This window comes from Hevea brasiliensis, chromosome 9 (assembly GCF_030052815.1).
Source record: "Hevea brasiliensis isolate MT/VB/25A 57/8 chromosome 9, ASM3005281v1, whole genome shotgun sequence".
NCBI classification, from domain to species: Eukaryota; Viridiplantae; Streptophyta; class Magnoliopsida; order Malpighiales; family Euphorbiaceae; genus Hevea; species Hevea brasiliensis.
Genome location: NC_079501.1, coordinates 13,404,692 through 13,429,169, shown reverse-complemented (window position 1 = coordinate 13,429,169; position 24,478 = coordinate 13,404,692). Strand labels below are relative to the sequence as shown.

Below are 24,478 nucleotides of genomic sequence, written 5' to 3'. Positions count from 1 at the left end.
ACGAAATTTTTAAGAAATCAAAGCTATGCCTCAGAGGGCAAAACTAGAGGCAGGTCCATTTTCAGAAAATAATCATGACGTCCATTTTCAAGTTACGCCCATCTAAATCATCATTTACATTCTAAATAAAAAACAAATCATTATTTTTTTTTTTTAATTAAAGAACATTATATATACATATGTATATATACACCAAATAGCTACTTTTCTCGCCCAACATTTATTCCTTTCACATTGTTTCGCTTTTATCATCTTGATTAAAAATTTTCAAAGACTAAATACATATCTCGAGTATTTCTCACGCAGGTAAACAAACCTTAAAAAGAGTGTCGAAAATCAGTCCAATTAAACCTTATATTTTATGAACTAAATTTTAAATCTTTTTAGCATACTATAAAAATATGTAATATTGTCCTCCTTTTATATTTTTAAATCTAACCTCAACAAGATATTGTTAATTCTATTAAAAACAAAATTAATATAATATATAAAAAATATCACCTTGCTATAATTAAAAAAAAAAATTACACAATTACTCTAAAAAACTTCACAATGGAAATTAATAATAATAAAAAAAAGTAATAACAAGAATTAAAACAAGAAATTATACTCAACTTTTTACAACATAGAACCATTTTCGTTGAAAAAGCTGATTTCATTTAACAGATCGAGAACTAGGTCTTTTTTTTTTCCCTCCCTCTACTCCAAAATTCCATTTCCATCCACATCTTTTTTCACTATCTCATTTCTCACCCCTAAGGTGAAACTCAGAAGATTTTTTTTCCCCTTTTTTTCTAATAAACCTTCAAAGCATTTAAAAAAAAAGTTAAAAAAAAAAGTGATAAGTTGACGGCTACGTGTCTTTCCTTAAATCTACCACGACAACGCTCACGTTGTCGGTAGTGTGCCTGGCCAGAGCCAACTTCGTCAGCAGCATCGACGCGTCCGAGCATGCCTTGTCCGGCATTTCCCCACATCCACCGGTGGCGGCGACACTACCCGCTAGCACCTCATTCTCTGGCGAAGAACACGACTGCTGCTCCTGACCTTTCCCTCTCAAACACATACGCGCCACCCCACAAGCTGTGTCGTTGGACACCACGTCCCAAAGCCCGTCGCTGGCCAGTATCAAGCAATCATCCTCCGCTGTCCGATCCGTTATCGTCACCTCTGGCTCACAGCTCACGTACGGTTTTAGATAGTTATCACCTATGCGGATCATTATCACAAGATGTGAGATAATCAATACTAGAAATCGCGCAATTTTTCCCATAAACTTCTTAAAATACCTATCGCTCTCGACATTGCCAGAACTCCGAGCACTCGTGGAACATCCCAGTATATAACACGTCCACCGGCGGCTTGGATCCTGTTCCACTCTTCTGGACGGTCCGGCTGTTAGCACGCATCCCGAGAGAGCCCAAGTTAATTAGGAAGTTTTGAAATTCATAATGCAAGGACTCTTGTTTGGTTGTAAGAAAATCGGAAGGGAAAGCAAATGAAATGGCAAAAGCCCGTTGCTCTTCAAACACATGCGAATCACTGGGTTCAAATATCTTTGATCACTAAAAAGAATTCTTTAGCATTTAGGGTTTTGAGAAAGGAGTGCGAACCTTGTGATCAGTAGAGAGGGGGATAGGCTTGCCATTGCGGCACAAGACAGCTCTAGAGTCACCACAGTTGGCCACGATAATCTTGTCAGGGGTTACGACTGCAACCACAGCTGTAGATCCAACGGCGTTGCATTCTGGGGTTTGCATCTCACACCTGCAACTAGCGCCAACGACACCTTCATTCCACGCGATCACCTCTTTGTCCATCCGCGAGAAGCTCCTCTCCATCGCGCTTTTCCATTTCGCCGTCGCCGCCTCTACTACTGTTGCTTCCTTGCTCTCTAGCAATTCTTCCTTCACCAGCTCATGCAGTCTCTCTCTGCACCTGACTGCCACCTGAAAACACCACGAAACAGAGAGACAGATTCAATGTTATGATCCCTAGAGCTTGAAAAGGTAGAAATTTGGCTTAAACACGGGTAGTGACATACGTGAGAGCAACCATGGCCGTCGTAGACGCCAAAATAGTGTAATTCAGTAGTGGAATCTTGGTCCTTGCAACAGAAAGAAGGGTAAATTGCCACAGCATCTTCCATGTCTCTTCTCCTTCCGCAGACTGAAGCGACGCCGTATTTCGGATACAAGTCTGGATCAATGGGAGGTGATGAAAAGGTCGGACTCAGAACCAGATTCAGAGACTTGCTTGAAAATATAATATCTGTAGTTTCCAATTTTCCATTTTCAACCTTTAGTACGATTCTTTTGTCTTGATTCTTCACTACTGAGTTCTCGTGGCGAGAAGCTGGCAATAAGGCCGTGTGAACTTCAATTTTACGCCGTTTATTACTTTCTGCCGTCTCCGGCGAGGATGGGACAACACCTGTGACGAATTTGAACCGTCTGATCTCCATTCTCCTCCGCCTAGCTGCTCTCGGACTCCCTTCACAAGGCATCGACGCTTCACTGTCACTTACTACTCCACAGCATATCTCAGCCATTAAGAAAGAAAAAGCGAACTCCTTTATTTCCCCTAAGATCTTGAACGACTTCTTTTACTTGTTATCTATTTAATGATTCTCATTTAAGATTAGGATAAAAATCTACCTTTCTTTCAAAAATTTTTGAAACTGGAATCAAGAAATGAAAGAGAAGAGCTCGGGCGCTTAAGCGAGAGCTTGAAGAGAGGGAGAGGCCGCTTCTGCCTCATTCATTATTATTATTGTTATTATTTTTTCTTTAGTGAGGAACCCGTCACGGTCACGGGCAGATTGTACTCGTCTCCATTCACTAATCGAACACGTGTCAGCGTTAGATCTGTTACCCCAGGCATCAATATCCGTACACGTTTAAGTTCTGTTTAGAGGGAGAAAAAACTACGTGTGCCAATTAAAATTCACCACGACCAGTAAAGGGTGCTCACTTTGCTCACACGCATGTGGTCCCCTCCTATACGATTGCCAGCTCACCTCTTCTTGGTTTTAAACCCCTATTTAATTTTTTTTTTATTAACATATATGTTTATATTAAAATAAAAATAAAAATAACTTTTCAATTTTATTTAATTTCGAGTTATATTGTCAAAATTATAAGAGATGGAAAATGGAAACACGGATTTGATTTTCAATTTTTGTAACTAAAGGAACACGTTTCGCAATCAAGGAATACGAGAATGAGTATACAATTTTTTTTTTTTTTGAAATTCTTAACCTGATTCCTTTGCACCATGTTTGAGTAATGAAAAAGAGAGAAAAAAATTAACTTGAATAAGGGAGAGAAAATAAGAAGAGAAAATTAATTTTTTTTAAAATTTTTTTAAATTAAAGAAAAAATAAAAAATTTTTTTAAAAAATAAATTTACATTATTTATCCTTTATTTTTTATGTTAATTTTTTTTATTTTTTACATATTTAAACATAAAAAAAATAAAAAATATTTTTTTCTTTTATTTTTCTTTCTCTTAAAATTTATTCATTATTTTTCTCTAATTTTTTTCTTATATTAAAAAAATAAAAATTAAAATAAAAAATTAAATTTATACTATTTACTTTTTATTTTTTTATATTAATTTTTATTTTTTTACACAATTGAAAAAAAAAATAATTCTTCCTTTTATTTTTTTTTCTCTCCCAAAATTTATCTAAACATAGCGTTGGGGTCAGTGGCCCAATCAAATATATAAGTTGATGACGTTAACGTTTTGGGCGAAGGACCTCCCATAGGAGAAGTGACGCCTATGGAATATCTGAGATGAGGCTTCTTAATTCAGCTCCACGTGTCGACGGTCCACCCTATTTTAGATCGACACGTTTCACGGATATAACTCACTAGCAATGCATTTTCATAAAAGATAGTTGAAATATGGCAATCAATTACCATCAACCTAATTGATTATTATTATTATTTAAAAATATTAAAAGTACACATGTATAAATTTCGAACCTGCGGAAAGAACGAATACAAATACAAACGAAAAGAACACCTGCGAAAAGTACGTGGCAGGCGAACGGCACCTTCATTCACATAAATAAATCCACTGAATAATGAAAGAGCCCCACAGATATTATGAATTATAGTTTTGGTCCCTTAATTTCAGGTAGGCTAATCAACACAACTACATTCTCGTCTTACGTGGAAGGAAACCAGTGGCCAACGTGCGCAGCGACAGATAGAACAGTACGCTCGTCAAAAAAAATGTTGTAGGGAAGGTCGAAGACACATGGAGAAGGCTCCACGTGTTAACCATAGCTGGCGAGCAGTTGTACTCTATTCGGTGATTGAAGTTGACAGGAGGCAAAAGCTTTGCGCCACGTGACACAGAAGGGCAAAACGATAATTAACCATGGTTGCTTTACTTTTATGACAACAGAAACTGTGGTTTGGTTAAGTTAGGTTATATGGTTAGACGGTGAACTTTCTTTCCTTTGGTTGATTCTTTGAAATTGACAACTTACCAGAAACATTTTAAAAACTGAAACAGCCAAACAGCGGACACGTGGGAGGTTGAGCTGGAGAAAAGAGAGTGCTTGGTGAAAGGGAATGGAGGAAGCGGATACGTGGTGGAAAGAGAGAGAGACACGTTGAGAGAAGAGGAGGGTTACGTGGTGGTTGATGATTGTGGGGCTGCGGAGAGATCAGGGTGGTGGTAGGCGGTTGTTGAATATATGTGGCGGCGGAGTGGGTGGGTAGATGATGGTGATTGCATATGGATGGATTGTTTTGTTTTTGCGTGAATTTGAGGAGTTGAGCTTCGGATAGAAAACAGTTGACGGAGTTGCAAGGCCTATGTTTCATCGTGGGTTTAGTCTGATCGGAGACCCGAGTCCAGTCCATTTGTTTATGCCAGCTGCATGCAACTCCAAAATATATACTATTTAATAAATAAAAATAATAAATGAAAATTAAAAACCTAGAAAAACTTCCTAACTGAAAATATCTTCAAATTATCAAAATTCGAATCTACCATCTAACTTTATTTGATGACTTTGATTGCAATGTACAGATGGAGACTGGAAAATTAAAGTTAAATAAAAAAAAAAAAAGAAACGTAATGGACAATTCTCAATAGAATATGTTTTAATGAGCCACAAACGAAGACCAGCACTGTCCAACAAGTCATCTGTTTCAGTTGCCCTTGGGTTGCGTATCACAATAGACAAAACCACCGCTGGTAACTTTGGCAGGTTCCCTAATCCCTTCCCTTTGTACTAAACATCCAATTATTTTAAAAACAGCATAGGTTTAGTCGTTCTTGATTAGACTTAGCAGCCCTTTCACAAATTTCTAAGCAAATCTCCAGTCGAAGTTTAATTTAAACAGCCCCAGACCTGTTAATATTATGTGATAAACTAATAATTCAAAATATCTTCACAATATAGCATAGGTTTTATCCGTTTCACTCGTTGCCATTCCCAACTAAAGGAGCTTGTTATCAAATTGAACGGAAAGATGGAAGAAATAGTGTCCACACTTCCACTGTTAGTTTACCCGACCATGGTGAATAAGTTGCTGTTTGTTGGAAGCAGTTGTTTCTTCGATTTTTGTTATAATTTGCCTTAATTTAAATTTTAAAGTAAAATAATTTTTTTATTATTAAAAAATAATTAATGGAGAGACTATTACGCAGGATATAAATTAAGTACATACTGTCAATTTTACCTGATTTGTAATAGCAATTATGCATGTAAAACAAAGGTACCTGACTTCTCCAGTTGATAAATCGAGGTATTGTGGATTAAGTTTTGCCCTTCTCACCATATTAAAAGCTAGTCCATTTGGTGGCCCTTCTAAAAGGTGGCTGGGCCTTTTGTTTAAGACTTCAAGAGTTACCCAGATCCACCAACAAGAAAGCTTTACTCTTGGAACGGTGGGCACATATATTCAGAGGGACCCTAAAAATGAAATGCAAATGATGATGCACCAGTCTCATTAATATCAATATATCAAACATCAAATTGAACATTTAGTTTCTTTGTTTGATATGAAATTATTATAGCTGTATGAATTTCAGAAGTTTTAATCTTGGAACAAGAAGGAAATGAGTGAAATTGTCCTATAAACTTGCCAAAGGCGTGTTGATGAGCAGAACTTAATCTACTGGAATGTCAAGTATTGTTTGGAACTTGGGTTGTTGTGTTGTTTTCTGTTCCTGGGAAGAACAACCCATTCACTGTCACTCCTCCATCAACACAAATTGTCTGCCCTGTTATATAAGAAGCTGCAGGTAGACACAAAAATGCCACTAACGACGAGACCTCCTCTGGCTCTCCAACCCGTCCTATTGGAGTTCGGGAGATGATAGGCTTGGAAAATATTTCAAAATTTAGATCCTACAAGCGATAGGAGAAAAGAAAAGAGATTAATTTACTTGTAGTAAGACAGACAAAACAAAAGATCTGCTATATATTTGTGATAAGAACCCAATAACACAGACAAGGAGCATAAGAAATGGCACAGACTAATTTATATCACACAATCCAGAAAAATATTTGAACTCCATGGAAAACACAAGGGTTGGTTAAGTTCCTAGTCCAAGCATATTAGCTATTCCTTATCTAAGAACGTACTATATATACAGTTAGGATATGTTTGTTTGTCTTGGAAATGTACTGATAACAGAAAATGATACCGAGTTACCTACACACCAAGAATCCTATTCCATTTTTAATTTAAAATAACTAAACATAATTTAATAGTAATCTTAAAAATTATACTTAAAAATAGATGTCATTTTCATCTAAATATGAGTTACTCAAATACAAAAGTACCATAAAAAGTTGGATTCTGTGTACCTAACAAGAAAATGAAATACGATTGCAAGAATTGCATTCTATTCCCATTTACAAAGCAAACCAAATGTGGCCTTAAAGAAATCAAGTAACAGTAGTAAGTTCCTAATGCTAATACCATACCCAAGTTCCCTTGCAAGGGGACTTATAAAGCATAATTGACTATGAAAATCCAAGGCTTTGAAATTAAACAAGGATCATTCTAACACAAAGCAAAAGCATAAGAAAGGATATTACAGGTTCAGTAAAGGGAGTTCTGATGAACCAAGGTGCAACACAATTAGTCCTTATATTGTCTTTTGCCCATTCACATGCCAAATTCTTAGTGAGCTGGTTCATTGCAGCTGCAAAAAGGATGAGAAGAATTCAGCTCAGTCAGTCATATCTTAATTTTTAGAATAAAATGGCACAACAGAAACAGATTATTTTCCAAGAAAAAGCACCTTTGGTAGCTCCATAGATGGAGCCAATATTTACTGATACTACTCCACTAACTGAAGAGATAAAAACAATACTTCCTGCCCCTGAAGCTTTAAGAAGCGGATGTGCAAGTTGGCACAGGTGGTAAGCAGACTCAAAATTGGTGCCCATCAAATATGAGAAATCCTCTGCTGTGCACTTCAAAGTGGGCTTTCCAATGTTCGTTCCCACATTGTTTATCTGAACCGAGAAATTCATAACCTCAATATTTATAACCACAGTAGATAGAACAATTTCTCTGATAAAGAAAGATGATGAAAAATTATGAATATGAGCTAATAAAATCCACGCCAAAAGAAAGGGGACTCACAAGGATGTTAAGCTTCCTATTGAACAAAGTGGAGACTTTGTTCATTAGGTCCTCTCTATTGGCTTTAGAGGATACGTCACATAATGTACCTGTGACTTCAAAACCCTTAGCTTCCCATTTATGGATGCAATCATTCAGGTGGGATTCATTGCGTGAGCATGTGTGCACTTTTGCCCCTAATCCTGCCAATTCCTCCACAATAGCATGACTGTAACCCAAATATAGCAAAATATTACCAGCAGAAGCAGCAGAAAATACCCTTTCTTGAACTCTCTTTCAACACAAAAACTGTTGGGGTGAATTAGTACATATATCAATCCATTATATGGCAAAATTCATGAGAAACATTTCTGATTCACCAATTTTAAAATTTCATTCTTCAATTTAAAATAAATATATTTGTATTACGATACTCATTTAGCTTCGGTTAATTAGCCTAGTTCATACATAAAATTCTACAAAAAAATCCCATATAAAAGCTCAGGCAAGACAATTACACGCGAACCCTTCAAGAACTATGACATTAGATGCTTATATAATCATTATAATAAAGAGAAACAGAGTGAACGAACGAATAAAAGAAAACAAAAAAAAAAGATTAGGAGAAGAGGAAAACGGTACCCTATTCCTTTGGTTCCACCAGTAACGAGAGCCGTCATCCCTTGAAGAGACCACCTGCTACCCCTTCTGCTGCTATCCAACTCCTCCATTCTCTCTCTCTCTCTCTCTCTCTCTCTCTCGCTTCCTACAGCGCTACGGCTGCTTGTTCCTCTTCCAGTGGTTTTTATAGACTGCATGGTTGACTTTTTGGTCCTCACGCGTATTAAAATTATGAAATTAATCAGTTATTTTTTAGTAAAAACATTATAAATTGTAAAATTCAAATTTCATTTGCCTTAATTAAATAATTTTTTAAAATTATTTTTTTAATCACATTTAAAATAATATTTTAATATATATATATATATATATAAAATCTATTTGAACAAATAAATCGTAAATTCTGAAATGTATTTTATTCAAAATAAATAATATTCATCTTTAATTATAAACTAAAATTCTATTTTTTTTTATAATAGTATTTTAAAAACCCAACTAAATATGGACAATCCCAATAAAATTACTTTCTTAAACAGAAGTTGATTTAATATTTTCACTTGGCAAAAATTATATTATGCAAATGCCAAAACTTTTCACAATGGATGCCACTAATGTTTCAAAATCATTGTCCCATTTGTAATTAAATACTAAAAAATTTTTACAATTCATAATTGTAAATTTTAAATAAAATTTACAATAACATTAAATAAATTAAATTATATTATCACATCGTTTGAATAATTTGATATATAAAAATTCAATTCAACTTATTAATTGACAGTTAGGATAATATTTTAATTTTTTCAATAAAAAATTTATTGAAGAAATTGAATTTTTATAAAATTATATTATTTATAATAATAAATATATTTTTAAATAACTTATTTAATTGAATAAAATTCAATTTTTTTTTATTTTTAAAATGTAATTTCATTTTTCCCATATAAATCCATATTTTTCTCATTTTCTTCTTATATACTATTTTTAATTAAAGCCTTTTAATTTAATATAACCTGAGAGTTTCGAATATTATCTTGTAATTGATACTATTTTATTTATATAATATATAATTATTTTTTATAATGAGGCAAATGTTCAAACTTATATATATATATATATAAAAGGATATTTATCAGAATAAATAAATAAATAATGGAGCACAATATTCTCGCTTGTGCTAAAATCACTCGTTTCCCGACTTAACACGACGGCTAGGAGAAGGGTTAATTGCACCGGTTATTCTTAAATTTAGGACCTTTTTATTTTTATCCTTAAATTTTAATTTTTTAAAATAAAGTTACTTAATTTAAATTTTATTTCAAGAAAAAGTCACTTTTATTTGTAATAGCAGATTTATCAGTTTAAAAAAATAAAATTATTATTTTGTCTATATCTAAAAAGAAATAATCTCCTCATCGCGATAATGATCCTCTACAATAGGCTCTGACTTTATTTACGGATTAGCCATAACTTTCTTAAGAAGACAAGAAAAAAAATTCATGACACCACAAAATCTCATCTCATCGTTAATTACAAAGTGAGAAAAGATTTTAAAGGAAAAATTTCGATATTGAGTGAAAAACTGTTATTGAATGACTTTTTTAAAATAAAATTTAAGTTGAGTGATTTTATTTAAAAAAATTAAAATTTAGATATCAAAATGAAAATACTATTAAATTTAAGAACCATTGATGCAATTAACCCGTCCGATAAACAAACTTGGGCTTGAAGTCATATAAATGCGCAAAGCAAAACCCCTTCTTATTTGGATGCATTCTTAAACCTTTCATGTTCGTTTTCTTGGATCAGAAGAGAAAAACATAGTAGAAGCGATGAAAAGAAAAACATTGGCTGAGCAAGTTGAAGGAGGAGAAGAGAGCTTGTATAATCATGGAGTGTCCTGGTGGAGAGGGCGTTTGATTGGAAAAGGAGGATTTGGCTCCGTTTATTTGGCGAATGTGAAGAAACCCAAATCAAGAAACAGAATATATCCCCCAGTTATGGCGGTGAAATCAGCGGAGGTCTCCGTTTCAAGTTCGCTTCAGAAGGAGAAAGAGGTCTTCAACCATCTTTATGGTTGTCCATATATTCTCGAGTGTTATGGCGAAGAAATTACAACCAACAAGGATGGCGAAATGGTTTACAATCTCTTGCTGGAATATGCTTCCGGAGGAACCCTGGCTGATCTTATAAAGAAATCCGGTGGTCATGGGTTGCCTGAGTCGGATGTGAAGAAATACACAAGGTCTGTTCTTCAAGGCATTGCTTATATTCATAGCCTTGGTTATGTGCATTGCGATTTGAAGCCTGCAAACGTGCTGCTTGTGTCCACCAAGAGTGATGAATTTGTGCCAAAGATAGGGGATTTTGGGTTGGCCAAGAAAATTGAAAAGAGCAAGAAGAGGAAGTTGTTCTCTTATTTGGGAGGGACTACTTCGTATATGGCACCAGAGACTGTGGTTGATCATATTCAGGAGCCTCCCTCTGATATTTGGGCTCTTGGGTGCATAGTTTATGAGATGTTCACTGGGAAGTCAGTTTGGGATGTGAAGCCTAATATGTCCACCGAACAACTTCTAAAAAAGATTGGCAATAGGTATGAATTGCCTAAAATTCCTTCTGAGATTTCGAAGGATGGGAAGGATTTCTTGAAAGGGTGTCTGGCGAAGAAACCTACATTTAGATTCACTGCTGAGATGCTATTAAATCATCCTTTTGTGTCAGGATTAGATAACACAAAAGGCAGCGAATTTGGGGAGATCTTGGAAGAAGGGTGGATGGACCCTATTGTCACATTGCCTGATGTTGAAAATGAATTTTGTGCTTCGAGCTATTCTGAAGACTGGAGCTTTATATCTGAAGAGGGTCCTTCCTCTTCTTCGGTAGATGAGAAGTCTGGTGTTTCGCAATTTCAGTGTCCTTGAATTCACAGAATCAGCTCCAGTCTCTACCATGATTGAAAATGACGGTTTTGCTTCACCAACGCAGGATTCTTCAAATATGGTGGAACACTGTCAAGTGTTCTTCATCATTCCTACTGGTGCACATTGATATGCTTTTGTAGTTCAAGCCTGTAGTAACTCCCTCAAAATTTGAGCAATGGGTTGATCTCTTCTGAAACCATTCCGTTTAGTGAGTGGGACATCAAGCACAATTCCACAAAATGGAAAGATTTAATGGATATTGTTTGCAGGAATTTATCAAAATCTGGTTTCAGCAGCAAAGAAATTGATCTGGAGTTCGCTGGCAGAAGTGGGTTCCTCTTTGTTCTTGAAATTTTGGTAGTCCAGTAATGGTTCGAAGTGATTCTCAACAAGGCTGAGGACTCAACATGTTATAGAGCAAGCTTTTTAACTGGTGATGATGCTAATTCAGTTGGCTTGATTAAGCTGCTAGGCTGTGGAAGTCTGCTCAAGTTGTTTGAAGAAATATGCTCAAATGCCTTTTGGTTGTGGAGGCTGCTTAGTTAGGGACTTGCTGCTTATATTTTACTTTTTCGAATCTGTGTAATTGATTCTTTACTAAAGATTTGTAAGTTGATTTTTCTGATCCGATGTACATAAAACTCATTTTACTTAATCAATAATGATAATAAGAAGTCCCTGTAAATTCACTGCTGTACTGATAGAGTCATTCAACTCGACAAGTCTAGTTCGTTAAGAGTTAAATTCTGATATGAAAGTATGGTCTTCTTGAATGCCAGAAGAGCCGCCGTGCCTGTGAAAGTGGAGCGGTTTGGGACTGCAGAATGGGATATATTGAAGAACGTATTGCCAAGATCAATAATTGTGTTTATTTCTCAGCGTAGATTTCAAGTTCTATTTTTGAAGTTGATAACTTGTCAGAGCTAAACCAAAGTTCAGATTTAATTAGAATTTCTGCGGAGAGACAGCTTAGCCCGTGGATTGTTATTTATTTTAATATAGACCCCAATCTATCCAAACCTCACTTTCCAATTTTCCAGTATGCTTCTCAGAATCTGTTGTCATGGCCAGCTTTTCCTTCTTTTTATGATCTCAAGGTTAAAGCAATGCCTGTACTTTGGTCTTAGAACAATCAAAATTTGCAAATAACTTGCATGATATGCTGGAAGTGCTGCAGCTGTTCTCCCCTCTCTCCTTTTATTTCTCTAACGTCAGACATTTTTCACAGTGTGTTCTATTCTGTAAAATTACTGAAACAAAATAGAAGGTTTCATTGCTATATTTTAGAACTCTGGCTGTATTCTTAAAAGAAAACAAACAAAGAAAAGAAGAATAATAGCCCTTGAAGAGGGAAAGGAAGAACTAACCCAAGCCCTTTGGTGCCACCAGTCATTCCTTGGAGAGACCATGTAGAGTCCTTGCTGCCACTGAAATTTCCCTGATCCATTCTCCTTCTCTTTCTCCTTGGTAATTTTAAATATTGTATCGTAGGCAGATGAGAGAAACAAACCTAAATATTGCCCGAGAGAAGTTTGGCAGGAAAGGCTACTGAAAACTTGTGAAGATAGTGGGGTCTGGCCCTGGAGATCCAAGTTATAGGTCACATCCTTGTACTCAGAAGAAGGATCATACATTGGTTTTCCATTATGGTACCACTGAATCCAAGTAGATGTACCAAATATGCTATGTTTTGGACAATATTACCCCCTCATTCTGTTTACAGTTTGCCAAGTTAGGTTTGTTCATAGCTGGTGTACATGCATATGAAGGAAAAGAAGCAACTTTCATCGAACAAATTAACATTTATCAGGAAAACCAACTCATTTGTCGAGAAAATTCTTGACAATACCTTTCACGATCAACCTTTTTGATAATATGTCCATTCAACCAATGGGAAAGGGAAAACGATGGGAGCATGGGACCAAAACAGCAAGGAAAAGAAAAAAAGGACGGACAGAAGCCCGTCACTTGTGGAGCTTGGAACAACAAGGAGGGAGAGAGAATTACATAATAGACAAGTGTGACAAGGGAAGAGAAAGAGAGAGAGAGAGTTCATATTAATAAAGTTAATACTACCAAAATCCAATTAACTTACTTTCCTCATTAGAAACATTGCTCACAATGCAAATTTGTCAATCATACAACAGGAAAACCCCATGGAATGAAAGTAAAATCAGGCTTCACATGAATGTAAGGCTTGCACATGAAAGAGATAGAGGAACTGATACAAGTGAGAAAGACCCAGTAAAGGCAAAGGAAAAACTATAGCCAAGTAGTTATTAAAATGAGAAGGATTGCCATAGCAGGTCACTGGTAAGATCTCCTTTGGCTCTCAGGGTTCTCAACAGGAACTCAGAAGCTAATATTTACCCAATCACAAAGCTCATCTCTCATGGGAAGGGTGGTAATCAATAAAGTAATCACTTCTAACCATGACTTGGGAAGAAACCATTCACAGACATTCCTCCATCAACACAAATAATCTGGCCAGTGATGTAAGATGATGCAGGTAAACAAAGGAATGCCACCACAGATGAAACCTCTGTTGCATCCCCAAGGCGCCGAAGAGGAGTTCTAGAATATACCTCTTCTAAATATGCCTCATTGCTGAGGATCTGGAATGAAGATGACATATAGTGAGATCACCAAAAGCAATTACTATTCTAAATGAGTATTACACATGCAAATTCCATCAGCATATTACAAGCATATGGTAAAAGTACAAATGCACACATAAGCACCATATTACCAAGGTGAAAAGAAAATTACTTGTTCCACCATAGAGGTTTTGATGTACCAAGGTGCAACAGCATTACTTCTTATGTTGTCTTTTGCCCACTCACAAGCCAAATTTTTTGTTAGTTGGTTGATTGCTCCTATGGAAGAAACAAAAAGCATTCAACCTCATACATAAACTCTTCAACGTCCATAACACATACAGATAGCCACAACAGATATGTTCATTACCTTTAGTTGCTCCATGAACAGACATAGATTTCAGTGAGACAAAACCAGAGACAGAGGACGTGAATACAACACTTCCCTCACCCGAAGATTTCAAGAGTGGATAAGCAAGTTGGCTTAGATGGAAAGCAGACTCAAAATTGGTTGCCATGAGAGTAGAAAATTCTTTAGGTGTGAACTCCACCATTGGCTTTCGAATATTTGTTCCAACATTATTAACCTAGAAATTCAAAAAATTAAGGCATGCCTTTTAGTTTTAACATGTCCAAAAAAAAAAAAAAAAAAAAAAAGCAATGGTAAGAATACAACATTACATTAGTGAAAGAAAGTGCAGATATTATGAGTGTTTCTGACACAGATGGTGATGCACAATAATGAAAGTCACACAACTAAATTTTGGGTATATCAAGGAGTGACAATTACATACTCAGATGTATCAGGGCATGATCAACAACTCATATATATTTTTATAAAGGAGATTATAAATGAAAATTTGTTTTTGGTGGTCTTGGTCAAATTTTAGGTATTTTAGCTTCCAAGTTTCCAACCATGGTAGTGTACTGCGGTAGTAGTCAGAATTGAGACAGTACAACGGACAACATTATATTCAGTTGTTATTGTTATTTTCAATTGATCAATTGCTTTCAAAATACAAGTCTTTATACTTGCAAGTGCCTCCCTGGCCTCGATCGCCAGGACTTCTAAAATTTCTGCCTAGCAATTATTTCTTATACAATGAAGTGTTCAACAAAAGCTCAAATATGCCAAAATGCAGCCACAAGACGCCCATTTCTCTGATAGGCAAATGAACAAACATAACGCGTACAAAACAGAAAACTACATTTACACATTGGGCAAGTTGTATGTACAAGATATACAGACATCTAAATAAGAAAAATGGAGAATGAAGGAGCTTACAAGGATGTTCAGCTTGCCATCAAACACAGAAGACACAGTCTCCATAAGCTCTTCTCTTTGGGCTGCGACTGAAACATCACACCGTGAGCCACTAATCCCAAAACCTAGTCCATGCCATTCTTCCAAGCAATTGTTAAGCTCAATCTCATTCCTACAACATGTGTGCACTCTGGCTCCAAGGCCCACCAATTCCTCCACAATCGCACGCCTAAAAAACAAGAATACCCACATCTAAATTCCCATTATGATCAAAATTCCGAAATTAAAAAGAAAAAAAATCCATGGTATGGAACACGTAAATGCAAAACTACCCGATTCCGCGAGTACCACCAGTAACAAGAGCTGCTTTCGTGTGAAGGGTCCATCTATTATCTATTGCGGTAGTGCTAGTACTACTGTGTGATAAATTTTGTGTCATAAGGGATCTTCTAGTAGATTTGCGTAGAGTTGTGCTCGAGAGACTTACATGGAAGCGTCTTGAAATCTCAGGCTTGAAAAAGCAACTCAGGTGGAAAATGGTGTAGAGTTCAGAGGACAAGGAGGAAGAAGAAGAAGAGTGCAAGAGTGAAGGTGATGTGAAAGCTATGGTGCAAGACATTTGCAGACAGTGCAATTAGATTGGAAAATGTTCCAAAGAGCTCTGTTACTCGTGCTTCGCAGCATGCTAGTGTGTGACCCAATGAGATTTCTATTGGAGTTCGAATCGCTAACGCTGGATTATTTGACGGAAAATAATTTATAAATAAAGATAATTTTTTATAAAAAAATAATTTTTAATATTTAATTATAAATTTAAATTAATAATATATATTTATATTATACATTAATTTTATAAATTAATAATATTATTAATTGAAAATGCGTTATCTTATTTTTAAAATTTTAATTAAATTTTTGTAATTTCTTTTTTAAAAAAATTTTAAAGTATTAAATAAAAAATACAATAATAAATATTTATATATATATATATTTTTTATCGAATAAAAAAATAATACACATAAAAATATAAGAGTTATTATACCAATATTTACACTCAAATAATTATTGACTAAAAAAAATCTTAACAAATACTTATAAACTCACATTCGCATTATGTATAAGTCAAAGTAAACTTGGATGAAATTTAATAGTAAGAAGTATTATTATTATTATTATTATTATTATTATTATTATTATTATTTAGGGAAAAAAGATAAAAGAACTGGCGCATTGAATATTAGGGTAAGATTTAAGAAATGGACACGAAACGCCTTGATTGACTAGCTTGACGTGAGGACGGGGGGAACGACTTGGTGAGTATAATATAGAAGGAAAGACCAAGGAATTCCAAGCAAGCTCCTTAGCCGGACAAGAGGATACTTCTAAGCCAAGGGTTTACTCTATACTTAATTTCTTCATAGATCCATCACCTGGTTTTTTTTTTTATATAAATAAAAAGATGAAATAATGCAAATTCAGGTCTGAAAAATTTTGTGCAGTGTTTTAATATATTTAGTTTACCTTTCTTTTTAGTGTATAAAAAATATATATATTTACCTAGCTTGTGCTTACCATAAATGTTGAAGAGGGCCTCCTAAAAAATTCAAAGCCAAGAACAACACTTGAAAAATAAGGATTACAAATTAGTTTAAAAAATATATGGGAATTAATTAGATTCTTTTTTTAATGAGAGGTAGATAGATTAAATGTCCAACATCAAGTGATAAAAATTATTGCATGCATGTCACATATGGAAGGAAGATGCTTCAACACATTGATCTAATCAAATTATACATATATAATCTAAAAAAGGGAAGCGATAGTCAAGAATTGCCCAAAATTGGCCCCCCACAAATGGAATTTTCTTGAGGAGAAAATTGAATTGTTGACTGATCAGAACCTTTAATTAGTAGAAAAATATGCAGTCATGATCATATATTATATATTAATTCAACATTTCTTCAAATAATCAAAATTAATCCAACTATTAAGGCATTTTTTTTTATATAATTGACTGTAATTAGTATTTAAATTTGAGACTTTACGGTTCTAGAGATGACTCCAACACAACTTTGTTAGTCAAACTGTGGAACATAAATTTCTAATGTTTCATGAGGTATGAATTGAAGGCCAGTATATAATCTCAATAATTGTAACCAAGACATAGTCTTTCTCATATCTTTCTTGCATATATAGCATATATAATACCAAAATTACAAAGAGAGAGAGAGCGAGAGAGAGGCCGTCTTGGCCTGATCCTTGATATTATTGTTAGCAGTTATGGAAATGGAGGCAGCAAAATATTGGAAAGAAGAAGACTCTGTCTCTGTATGGCCTCCAAGATCTTATTTCTGCAATTTCTGTGGGAGAGAATTCGGGTCAGCTCAAGCTTTGGGTGGTCATATGAATGTTCATAGGAGGGATAGAGCAAGGCTAAAGCAGTATCCTGCAGATTTTCAAAACGATTTTCTTCATCATCATCAACATCAAAATCCTCCTAAAATTGACTTCGTTCACAATCCTAAGACTGGGGTTTTCATGTCGCCAGCCGGAGTTTCAACTCCGATGGTGATGGCCACTGGAGATATTTCAGTGATCAATCCAGGTGGGAGGAGGAAGGAGAATGTTAGTAGTAAGAGGCAAAGAAGTGATGAAATATTCACTCCTAAATCAAGTTCCATGAAGAAAGATCATCTTCAACCAGAGGTCAAGAGACTTTGTAAAGATGCAACCCAAGACTTAGATCTTGAGCTTAGACTTGGGTGTTCCCTTATTTAGTTAATTACCTTGTTTTTTCACATATATACATTAGAAAAATCTTTTTTTTTTCCTTTGAAATTTTTACATCAATATTTAGATATTAAGCTTGGATTTTCTGCCTTCCTCTATGGGCATGCTCTAAATTTCATCAAAAATTCTAAAATATGATGAAGAACATTAACAATAATCTGTTTTAATTACTAGATAAAATATCTATTACTATTAAATTGGTAAATGAAGTACGGATAAATTTTATGGATGGTATCTCAACTCAAAGATATATAATAATAAAATGTCTAAATTTTAATTTATAATATAAAATTTCCTAATTTTTAATTTAAATAACATAAAACTTTTTAATTTTTAATTTAACTAACATAAAATTCTCTTATGACTTTTAGTAGCTAATTTCTATGTTATTTTTATTGATGTGACACTTGTTAAATTACAAAACTATATTTTTTATGCATTAATTTGACACTTATCAAGAAAAATTTAATTATTTTTTCTTTACCCACAGTTTTAATTATCTAAATTACACAGATCGACATTTCAATAATCTATAATTAGTTTACCTAAAGCTAACAATCCATGAAAATGCATATATTTTTTAATTTGATAAATGAAATACCAATATAAATAACTTAAAAACCAGCTATTAAAAGTTATAAGGAGTTTTATTGTCGCACCTTACCCTTCCGTAAAGTATAACATGATCCCGTAGTATACCTAATGAATTACCGAACTTCACCTACCGATAACCCATTAACTATACTATAAGGGATTTTAAAACAATTTTCATTTATTTTAGGGTGGTGGGTAATGCTGAAGTATTATTAAAAACCTTTAATTGAAATTTAGGCTCTAATATAAATATTGCTTAATTTGGGTTTTTTCGCAAATTTTATAAAAAATTCAGTAGAGTGCCAACTGTAATTTGAGAAAAAAAGTTCTTCAAAAACCTGTGAAAAACACTTCCAATACATATTTAAATCCCAAACTCCATATTCACAACCCAATTCAATCTCAAATCACCATAATTTCACAAGTTCAAGCAACTCACAAGTTTATAGAATTCTAAAAGAACTTTAAATACTACATGTACATATGTAGAATAAACAAGTTTATATTTCAAAAGTTTACATTAATTAAAATGACAGTATAACTTTTAGACAACTGCTCATTGTGTACATATGGATACATAAAATTAATTTACATCAAAAGAAAAATTTACAAAGGGTATGATTAATATACCCGAAAAAAGTCTAACTAATACTTCAGTTTCAGCTCCAAGTAGCTTAGTCTGCTACATTGTCCTTTTTCTTATCTGTGACAGCAGAACACGCTATCGCTGAGTAATAATACTTAGTGGCACATAACTAATTTTAAATTAAAATCAATTATAATATAAATCAAACAATTTACAACAAAACAAAATTTTTATAATTTATGAAGTAGATTCAAATTTCCAGACTCACCAAGAATCATTTATTTCAAACTAATATTAATCATTTATGTAAATTCACATTTCATTAAAGATTCACAATTCATAAAATAAAAGTGTTGCCAAGAACACACAGTCCAGACCATAACACAAAATTTCACGATCAATGCTTTGTTGTACACAACGACAAAGCAAATCACCTCACTAACTGTTATTAATGAGGGAAGGGCTAGCTAGCTAATGAATACTCATACCTTGTCATCCTACTAACTGTTATTAATATGTGACATAATCAATATCAATTATCAAACCCCAAATGGCCATTATCATTGGGGAGTTCCGAATGAGACTGTTATGCTAACTGTGGTTTTGAAAAAAAAAAAAAATTTTCAAGATTTTCTAGTCACAAAATCACATTTTCAATTCAATAATCACATTCAATACTTTTCCCATATTGGGTTGGCAACACTAAATTTATCCAAGTCAAAGGGGAATGATAATTTCATGTAAAACATTGACAATTATAATTTACTCAACTCATTTGTACAATCAAACAATTAAATAAAATTAGTCGTGTACAAACCTCTAGTGAGTCGCCTCTCTGCCTTGACTCACGTTTTTCTTTTTCTCATTTCCAGTCTCTTTTTCTACTAAAACACATAATTTACAGTATTTCAATACCATGTCTCCTAATTAATCCAACAAGTAAATTCATGCATACTTGATTATACTTTTTAATTTCTCCTAAAATGAAGTTCTTTGTATTTGGCATATTGGGGGTACAATTAATTTCACTATTCATGTCAAAATATTGATTTTTTCATACTTAATAGCTATGTTAATTCTAATTACACCCACATACCACATTTTGGATTACAATTGTATTGGCATTGATTGCCAATTGAAATTCCAAATTCCCTAAGTAAAAATTCCAAAATTTCAGTTTTTGGTCATCTGATTCTACTATTCCATTAGACCTTCTATAGTGGAAATTTGGCCAACTTTCGTTCATCAAAGTTGTTCCTTAATGTCCTAGCTTTAATTTCCTTTTTGAATCACTCCATTTGGAGTTTTGTAGCTCAAGTTATGCTATTTCTAATATGGCTGGCTAAATTGGTAAAATCCAAAATTCTGGGCACAATTCTGGTTCTGGTAGATTTAAGGACCTAAGTTTAGTTGGCAATTTGACTTTATTATTGTCAGAATTTGGGTTTGTTTTCTTCATGTGCTATGTCTAAGCTTTTCATTAATATAAAAATCAGGTCATTTGGACATTTCTACACCAAGTTATGACCATTTGAACAAGTACTATTCATATAGTCAGTTCTATACAGGGGCAGGGTACCTAATCCGAATTCAACCCAATTTTTCATCAACTTAAGTTCAGTTTTAGGACTAGGTTTCTACATGAAAATTATTACTTTGAGTCTTAATTTTCATCTCCAATTAGCCTCACGCTAATTGGAGCAACAAAATTGCAATTATGGCCATTTGAGTGGACCATGGTCAGGCTGTCCAAATTAGAAGCAGCATCACATTCAACCCTAAGACCATTCCATGCATTCACATGCACTCCCAAACACACCAATTGATCACTTTAACATCAATTTGGTCAATTGACATCAATTACTCAAATTCTTCAAATTTTTCCCCAAAACCCTAAGGGTCAAGAACCCTAATTCCTCAATTGGTTCAATTTATGAAGTTAAAATGTATAATTTATACCTACACACTCATTCAAGCATACTTACACATGTAATTCTACTAAAACACCATAAACCCCAACATTCCCATGGCTATCGAATTTCCCAAGGGTTCATTTCATGCATTTTTTATTTTAATTTCACCAAATCTTATTCAATTTCAATGGCTAGTTATGAATTGAAAGAGAGGAAGAGAAGGATTTCACTAACCTTTTGTTTTGAAATTTCCAATTCTTTAAATCTTCAATTTTTCCATCTATTTCTTCCATCAAACTTCTCTTCAAGACTCAAAAGCAAAGTTTAGTTTGAGGAATTAAGGAATTTAATGGCTGAAATTTAGGGTTTCTTCAAGCTCAAAATGAGCTTTAATGGAGGTTTTGAGAGAAAGGTAGAGAGAGAGAAGAGGGACGGCTAAAAGGGGTTGAAGAAGAAGCAATTTGTTTCCTTTTTATTTTTTTATTCTTATTTATGTATAATTTTCCCTAAAATTAATTAATTAGAAATTGAAATCATTAATTGAGTAATGCTTACCTAAGCTTGATGATGTCATAAAGCTTTTTAGTTTGAAATTTTCTTTTTCTTTTTCTTTTTCTTTCACACACCTCTATACTTTGAATTAATTTTTCATAATTTTAATTTCCTGTATTTTAGTAGACATTTAGGCCAAAAGTCACTTCTAAGGATGAATTGACCGAATTGACCAAATTGCCCTTTACCGGTCTGATCCGTTTTTCCAATAACACTATATTACTTCCAGAACCCTGATTCAATTTTTCAAACTGGTTTTTTATTCTTTTATGTGATTTTCATATTACCCTTAGCTTCGCAATAATTCTTAGGTCTGAGGTGCCATAAGGTCCCACTCGAAAATAGGGCACGACTGGTCTCGCAGTCACTTCCCGTTTCAGTCACACATCGCTGTGGCCATGGCTCATTTAACCCATTATACTTTGTTTTCTTAATTTTTACTTTACCTTCATGTAATTGCTATTAATTTTTGTTCATGGCGTGTCTAAGTGATTTAAATATGGTTTTACATATCCCAACTGTCCAGATAGACACTGGTCACCGGAACCATAGAATGTACTGACCTAATGAATATAGGGGTGTTACATTTATGTAATTATAGAATTTTATATTACAAATTAAATTTTAATTATCTTACTATTACATATCCTTAAGTTAAAATACTGTCTATACAATTTGCCCTGTCTACACAATTTACCCAATGAAGTGCAGTGAGGGCCTAAAATTGTGAGGTCAACCTGTTATTTCAAATTAATTAGAGTAGTAATTAACGGTATCATTTTGCTTTTCATGAAAATGGAAATAATAGTTGATGTCTTAATTTAAGAAATTTTATTATAATTTTATTTCTCAAATACTTATGTAGAATAGAAATTTTAAAATTTATATTTAAAGGTATAGTTAGGCAAGTTATACGGGTCGTTTAACACTATACTGGGTGTGATCCATGTAACTTTCTACCCCTATTTCTCATTCTCTATTTAAGTTTTTCAACTTACATGGGTTGTCTACTACTGCACAGGGAACCTCGTGTAAGTTTCTGCTTCTTTAAAATTCCCATTCCTTTCTCCTTCCTATGTTACATGAGTCGTGTATCCTTCCACGGGTCACCCTGTGTAACTTTTTAGAGTATTTGGTGCGTGTTTGTTTTGTGTTCAGTAGGTTACACGAGAAGCACTTTATAGCACGGGTTCCCTCGTGTAAATTCCTAGATCAAAAATCAAGACACTTTAAATGCATACTTTTTCCTATCCCTTTAAGTTTTCATGCTAACTTATTTTTAGATGCATGAATGAAATGCATAACAGAAATTATCAACAAACGTAATTCCCCAGCTTTGAAATTTTCCCATAATTCAAGTTTTTGCAGTTGATTTTGCAATTAACATTAATTATTGTAAGTGGCAGAGCACCCAAGCCACTAGAGTTCTATATAAAAAATTTATAATGACGATCCTCTCTCAATTTTTTTTTAAGCATTTTGAATTTTTTTTATCTAATATTTATGTATATTATTATATAATTATTTTGTTTCAAAATTTAAATAAATTTATATATATTATTTCAATATCTTTTCATTATTGATTTAAAAAATATTTTTTATTATTAACTTTGTGCAATTTTTTATTTTACGAATTTAAATTTTAACATGATATCATTATTTTAAACTTTGCGAGCATTTTGCATTGTAATGGTTACTTAAAAATATGGTTACGAGGTCGAGAGTATATAAATATTACTATAGAAGGCTTTATAAGCATCCATATGGCAACCAGGCAGGCACCAAGGACTGGCTGGTGTTAGCTGGAACACAGCCCAGAAAACATTAACCTTTCTTGGAGGTTCTGCGGTGTTAACTGGGTTGGGCGGCCCAATATTTTCATCCGCTAAAGGAACGTTCAAAGGGCGAATTGAATGTATCAGATTTATAGTTATTTCATTAAAAATAATAATTAATTTGATAAATTTAATTTAGAAAATTAATTAAATAAATTAGATTAAATTTTTTAAAATTTTGCATTATGAAATAGGTATTTAATCATTAAACTATTAAGTAAAGAATTATTTTCATTTAAAAGTTATAATATATAAATGTTCAAATGAATTCAGTCAATATTCAAAAATAAAAAGTGGAGCTGTAGAAATGGAGATTTCTCAAACTCCCTTTTTCGATTGTTGTTTGGTCAGCGAAGAAAACAACACTAATCATAAGAGTTAGACTTAATATTGTACAATGAAAATATACCAAATTAATCAATCATATAAATTTAGCACAAGCACAGCCACAACTCTTTTTTTTTTTTTTAAATACTATTATTTTGTTTTTATTAATAAAAAAATGAAAATTTGAGAAATTAATTTTGACATTTTACTTGTTCAAGTTAATGAATCATTTCCAAATGTATCAACACAACACTTAACAGTGATGTATAGTGACTAGTGAGGTAGGCTTTATAGTGCTGTAATCACCAGGTGGTTCAAATTGCATATCACTCAATTCCAAAGAATGGTTTATTCAATGCAAATAGTTAGCTACTATTTAATTGGAATTCAAATATAATACATTTGGTTTATTTTATAGTTATAATAAAATTATTTTGTTAAAAAAAATAAGATGATTTAATATAATTTTATAGTTTATTTTATTAAATTTTATTAAACTGATATTTTTTCTTCCTAAAATAATTAATTATAGAAATTTTATTAATTTAACAGAAAAGTGAAATTTTTTTATATAAAAAATATAATAAATAAATTATATGCGTCACATTTTATTAAAAATTTATAGGAATAGGTTACGTCATAGGATTATTTTCAAAAATTGAAGGTTTTTTTTTTATATATATATAAAGTGTATGAATATATGTAATATTAATACTATTTTAATTATTTTAATATTTCCTGTGATGGATATGTAATATGTTCTTATAATTTTTTAATAAAATTTAACACATATATAATTTATTTATTGGATTTAAAAAAAAGCATTATATGTATTTTTTAAAGTAAAGAAATTTTATTTTTTTATTAA

General features: G+C 33.2%; 5 protein-coding genes across 6 annotated transcripts; 2 read left to right on the top strand and 3 right to left on the bottom strand.

Annotated features, from left to right (window-relative positions):
* Nucleotides 1-532: 532 nt before the first annotated feature.
* LOC110636987 (probable protein phosphatase 2C 24) lies at nucleotides 533-2,862 on the bottom strand. Its single transcript, XM_021786902.2, has 4 exons — nucleotides 2,045-2,862; nucleotides 1,614-1,949; nucleotides 1,290-1,395; nucleotides 533-1,209 (listed from the first exon to the last, which is right to left on the bottom strand). Exons 1-4 carry the CDS (start codon nucleotides 2,549-2,551, stop codon nucleotides 854-856), a joined length of 1,305 nt encoding a protein of 434 aa, XP_021642594.2. The 5' UTR covers nucleotides 2,552-2,862; the 3' UTR covers nucleotides 533-853.
* Nucleotides 2,863-5,948: 3,086 nt separating this feature from the next.
* LOC110636946 (tropinone reductase homolog At5g06060) lies at nucleotides 5,949-8,397 on the bottom strand. The gene is made up of 5 exons (XM_021786848.2): nucleotides 8,250-8,397; nucleotides 7,629-7,836; nucleotides 7,282-7,498; nucleotides 7,076-7,182; nucleotides 5,949-6,379 (listed from the first exon to the last, which is right to left on the bottom strand). The coding sequence occupies exons 1-5, from the start codon at nucleotides 8,336-8,338 to the stop codon at nucleotides 6,155-6,157; spliced, it is 846 nt and encodes a 281-aa protein (XP_021642540.2). The 5' UTR covers nucleotides 8,339-8,397; the 3' UTR covers nucleotides 5,949-6,154.
* Nucleotides 8,398-10,000: 1,603 nt separating this feature from the next.
* LOC110636961 (mitogen-activated protein kinase kinase kinase 20-like) lies at nucleotides 10,001-11,828 on the top strand. The gene has a single exon (XM_021786868.2). It carries the CDS (start codon nucleotides 10,061-10,063, stop codon nucleotides 11,150-11,152), a length of 1,092 nt encoding a protein of 363 aa, XP_021642560.2. The 5' UTR covers nucleotides 10,001-10,060; the 3' UTR covers nucleotides 11,153-11,828.
* Nucleotides 11,829-13,173: 1,345 nt separating this feature from the next.
* LOC110636945 (tropinone reductase homolog At2g29260, chloroplastic) lies at nucleotides 13,174-15,735 on the bottom strand. Of its 2 annotated transcripts, none has more exons than XM_021786845.2 (5): nucleotides 15,346-15,735; nucleotides 15,035-15,242; nucleotides 14,120-14,336; nucleotides 13,922-14,028; nucleotides 13,174-13,767 (listed from the first exon to the last, which is right to left on the bottom strand). In XM_021786845.2, exons 1-5 carry the CDS (start codon nucleotides 15,630-15,632, stop codon nucleotides 13,579-13,581), a joined length of 1,008 nt encoding a protein of 335 aa, XP_021642537.2. In that variant the 5' UTR covers nucleotides 15,633-15,735; the 3' UTR covers nucleotides 13,174-13,578. The 2 variants fall into 2 exon arrangements, with proteins under 2 accessions (XP_021642537.2, XP_058008989.1); XM_058153006.1 differs by having other exon boundaries at nucleotides 15,501-15,640.
* Nucleotides 15,736-17,151: 1,416 nt separating this feature from the next.
* Nucleotides 17,152-17,842, top strand: LOC110636963 (transcriptional regulator SUPERMAN). The gene has a single exon (XM_021786870.2). The coding sequence runs from the start codon at nucleotides 17,294-17,296 to the stop codon at nucleotides 17,789-17,791; it is 498 nt and encodes a 165-aa protein (XP_021642562.2). The 5' UTR covers nucleotides 17,152-17,293; the 3' UTR covers nucleotides 17,792-17,842.
* The last annotated feature ends 6,636 nt before the right edge of the window (nucleotides 17,843-24,478 follow it).

Excerpts from the sequence above, each read along its gene's own strand:
- LOC110636987 (XM_021786902.2), bottom strand. The coding sequence starts at position 2,551 with ATGGCTGAGATATGCTGTGGAGTAGTAAGTGACAGTGAAGCGTCGATG. Across the intron at positions 1,396-1,613 it reads CCCTCTCTACTGATCACAAG|CCGGACCGTCCAGAAGAGTG; the intron begins GTTCGCACTCCT and ends GCGTGCTAACAG. Across the intron at positions 1,210-1,289 it reads GGCAATGTCGAGAGCGATAG|GTGATAACTATCTAAAACCG; the intron begins GTATTTTAAGAA and ends TGATCCGCATAG.
- LOC110636946 (XM_021786848.2), bottom strand. The coding sequence starts at position 8,338 with ATGGAGGAGTTGGATAGCAGCAGAAGGGGTAGCAGGTGGTCTCTTCAA. Across the intron at positions 7,499-7,628 it reads ATAGGAAGCTTAACATCCTT|ATAAACAATGTGGGAACGAA; the intron begins GTGAGTCCCCTT and ends TTCTCGGTTCAG. Across the intron at positions 6,380-7,075 it reads GAACTCCCTTTACTGAACCT|GATCTAAATTTTGAAATATT; the intron begins GTAATATCCTTT and ends TATCGCTTGTAG.
- LOC110636961 (XM_021786868.2), top strand. The coding sequence starts at position 10,061 with ATGAAAAGAAAAACATTGGCTGAGCAAGTTGAAGGAGGAGAAGAGAGC.
- LOC110636945 (XM_021786845.2), bottom strand. The coding sequence starts at position 15,632 with ATGTCTTGCACCATAGCTTTCACATCACCTTCACTCTTGCACTCTTCT. Across the intron at positions 15,243-15,345 it reads GGTGGTACTCGCGGAATCGG|GCGTGCGATTGTGGAGGAAT; the intron begins GTAGTTTTGCAT and ends CTTGTTTTTTAG. Across the intron at positions 14,337-15,034 it reads ATGGCAAGCTGAACATCCTT|GTTAATAATGTTGGAACAAA; the intron begins GTAAGCTCCTTC and ends TTGAATTTCTAG.
- LOC110636963 (XM_021786870.2), top strand. The coding sequence starts at position 17,294 with ATGGAAATGGAGGCAGCAAAATATTGGAAAGAAGAAGACTCTGTCTCT.